The following is a 3,340-nucleotide window of genomic DNA, read 5'->3' as shown; positions in this document are numbered from 1 at the left end:
GCCGGTTGAGCTATAGGCGCCGAGCCTGTATTCTTATATATACATTTCTCTCACTTCACTTCTTAATCACTGGTAGGTGGTTTAGCTGGTATATAACTCTGAGCAGCCTTGTAACTTTAATGGCCTCTGCTTATTGGTAATTTTTTCCCCTCACCATGGACCCTTTCACGCTTGCTTCCCAAACTACTTCTGCTTTTAAAAAAAGCCAGTGTCTCATGCCTGTAATCCTAGCACGATGGGAGGCTGAGGCAGGTAGATGGCTTGAGCTCAGCAATTGGAGACCAGCCTGAGCAGAAGAAAGACCCTGTCTCTGCTAAAAATAGAAAACACCAGCTGGGATATGTGGTGGACACCTGCAGGTACAGCTACTTGGGAGGCGGAGGCAAGAGAATCGCTGGAGCCGAAGAGTCCAAGAGTTTGAGGATGCTGTGAGCTCTCTACTCAGGGCAACAGAGTGAGACCGTCTCAAAAAAAAAAAAAAAAGAATTATTTTGTCATCTCCTTTGTCCACTATTTGGTAAAGATAACAAACAAAGTAAAAATGGCTATAAGGATTCAGGATGAAAAAAAAGGACCGAGATAGTTTGTAAAGAGAATGATCAGGGCTGGAGGACGCCCAGTCTGCCCTCTGATAGCTAGTTACACACACACATCCCCATCCAGACCCCGCTGTAGATCCAGCAGCTTTGAGGGCCCCACACTCTCCCAGCTGCCCCACATGCCATCTTGGGAGCTATGGCCCAGACCCCTTTCTGTTTAGTACCAGTCAGCAGCAAGCACAGAGGAAGAAATGAGAAGAAAACTCACCAGGCTCTGGGCTCTCCAGCACCCTATTAACCTCCCGCCTGCCCCTGGGCACATTCCCACCTCTCGGGCTGGGAGGCAGCAGAATGGGAGGGGCACAGGAAGGGCAGAATGCACTGAAGACACCTCTCATTACTTGGCACACCAGCCAGGGACACAGCTTCTCTCACCTCTGCCTTGTCACACCTACTGCCTTTGGGTGTCATCTCAACCTCTTATCTCTCTCGCTGACAAGGCCTCCAATTCAACCAAGCTGTTAATGATGGTGGCAATGACAGGAGAGAAATAAAGGGACCTCCCTGCACCAGACTCCCAGGACAGTAGCACCCTGGACCCAGCCCGGCCTCCAGCTCTTCACTCCTCTCGGCCCCTCTGGGGCCTTCAGCCCTCTCCTCCTGCCCACACAGACTTCAGATGAATTCTCCCATGGGTACAACCTCAGTTTTCTTAACCATAAAATGGAAATAACAAGGGTACCTACCCCACATAAGGTCGCTATGAGGAATAAGAAAGTATATTCTGGGCTGGGTGTGGTGGCTCACACCTGTAATCCTAGCACTCTGGGAGGCAGAGGTGGGTGATCGCTTGAGCTCACGAGTTCGAGACCAGCATGAGCAAGTGTGAGACCCTGTCTCTAAAAAATAGTCGGGCATTGTGGCAGGTGCCTATAGTCCCAGCTACTTGGGAGGTTGAGTAAGGAGATCACTTGAACCTAAGAGTTTGAGGTTCCTGTGAGCTATGATGCCACAGCACTCCACTGGGGCAAGAGAGTGAGACTCTGTCTCAAAAAAAAAGTATATCCTAAAGTGCTTGGCGTCTTGTCTATCACCCGACATATAACAAACATTCAATGTGTTGGATGACAACACGCTATTTACATCATTCTGTACTTGAGTTTTGGAACATTAGATAGTTCCTGAAAACTGACTCATAACATGGCTACCCTATTTTCCTTAGAGGAAGAAAGCGTTCTAAGGTTTACAGGACCAATCTGGACACGAAGTGAACCCAAGTGCTCAGAGCTGAGAGTGGCTGCACACCAGCAGGGTGCCCTGCCCAGTGGGAGGCAGTATGCCGCCACCTCAGGCTGCTGTTGGGGACTAGCTCTTACCTATCAGAAGCCAGTAATTCCGCAAGTAGTTGAGCTTGCTCTTGCCTTTGAGTCCAGGGTCAAACTTGAGGTCTGTGCTAGGCGTGATCACACACTCCCCTTTGTCTCCAATGGTGACGCCATCAGTCTGGGGGCCGTCCAGCAAAGGGAGAGTGCTGCCTCGGGGCTGTGGAGAGCACTGCAGTGAGGCCTGGGCCCCCCGCTGGAGAGTGGTCCCGCAAGCCCCATTCCCAGCAACTGTCCTGAGCCCCAAGGGAAGGGCTATGCCTGAAGGTGAGTGATTTCGAGGGCAGGGCTGGCCCAGGACAGAGCAGGACACAGAGGCCCTAAGACTGGATGAGACAAGCTCCTCTCTCAGGATGTGACATGCTGTGCTGACATCTTTAACATGGACATTTTTTTAGATTCTTATGTCTCGGCGCTGGGGAATAGGAAGGGTGTGTACAGAACTCCGTGAAGCTATGAGCTATGAGCTATCTACCAGTCACTGTCAGTGCATTCAGCTCAGCAGACAAACCCCATCACGTGCCTGGTGCTGGCTCAGGCACCGCGAGAGCTACCACGCTGCCTGTTCACAGGAGCCCTTTATCTCTCCCACTAATGGGGCCCCCAATTCAATCCCAGGCTGTTATTGATGGTGGCAACAACAGGAGAGAGAGAAAATGTCCTAAAGATCAAGACAAGTGGCCAGGCTCATACTGCCTCAGACATTCAGAGATGGACACTTGAGGTAGACTGGTGAGGTTCAAGGAGGCTTGGACAGGAAGGATGGAAAGGATTTGAGTAGGGAAAAGGAGGGACAGGACATGTGAAGTGTGAGGAGCAGCCTGAAGAAGGCTCAGAAGAGACATGGACGGGAGCTTTGGGAGGAAAAAGGGGAAGGGGACACTAACAGTGCCACGAACACTAGCCTGGGGAGTCTAGGTGTGACCACAAAAGCAAAGGGGCCACCAGAGGTCACTGGCTGCTCTGGCCTGTCTGTCTTCTTCAAAGTAGACTGTGGCACATGCATAATCTGGATTTGAGGATTTAAGGTCTGTGTTTTGCATTCTTAACCAAAAGGAGAGGATGTTCACAGATAATCAAAATCATTCTTTGCTTAAATGGGACAGAAGCAGGGAGGCAGCCCTGAGTCCCCGGTGGTGGACTTACCACAACAGCAACCCCCTCGTGCACCATGGAGGGGGAGGCATAGAGGCTGGTCGAGTACTTCCCAACGTACAGGGTGGGCCTAGGAGAAAAACACACACGAGTGTTCCAAAGTCATTTAATTCTCAGATCCTATAGTAGGGGAGTTTTGGGGAGAAGAATCACAGCCCCATATGCCACCTACAGGAATAGCTGCATGAGCCTCTAGGTGGGAGGAAGGCAGCAGGGATATGAAGACAGGGGCACTGTCCGGGGGAGAAGAATCACAGCCCCACA

The 3,340-nt window shown here is 51.0% G+C and overlaps 1 protein-coding gene across 3 annotated transcripts in view; it reads right to left on the bottom strand.

Annotated features, from left to right (window-relative positions):
• ERN1 (endoplasmic reticulum to nucleus signaling 1) overlaps nt 1-3,340 on the bottom strand; it is a 74,886-nt gene that overhangs the window by 24,376 nt on the left and 47,170 nt on the right. For all 3 annotated transcript variants that reach the window (XM_023511017.1, XM_023511016.1, XM_023511018.1), the window contains 2 exons: nt 3,068-3,146; nt 1,916-2,081 (listed from right to left, as the gene is read on the bottom strand). In XM_023511017.1, coding sequence (XP_023366785.1) covers nt 1,916-2,081; nt 3,068-3,146 — 245 coding nt within the window. The remainder of the gene's footprint in view (nt 1-1,915; nt 2,082-3,067; nt 3,147-3,340) is intronic.

Source organism: Otolemur garnettii, unplaced genomic scaffold, assembly GCF_000181295.1.
Source record: "Otolemur garnettii isolate 467f Iridium unplaced genomic scaffold, OtoGar3 scaffold00018, whole genome shotgun sequence".
In the NCBI taxonomy this organism is placed as follows: domain Eukaryota; kingdom Metazoa; phylum Chordata; class Mammalia; order Primates; family Galagidae; genus Otolemur; species Otolemur garnettii.
Note: the sequence above shows the minus strand (reverse complement) of the source record. Positions and strands in the feature narration are given on the sequence as shown.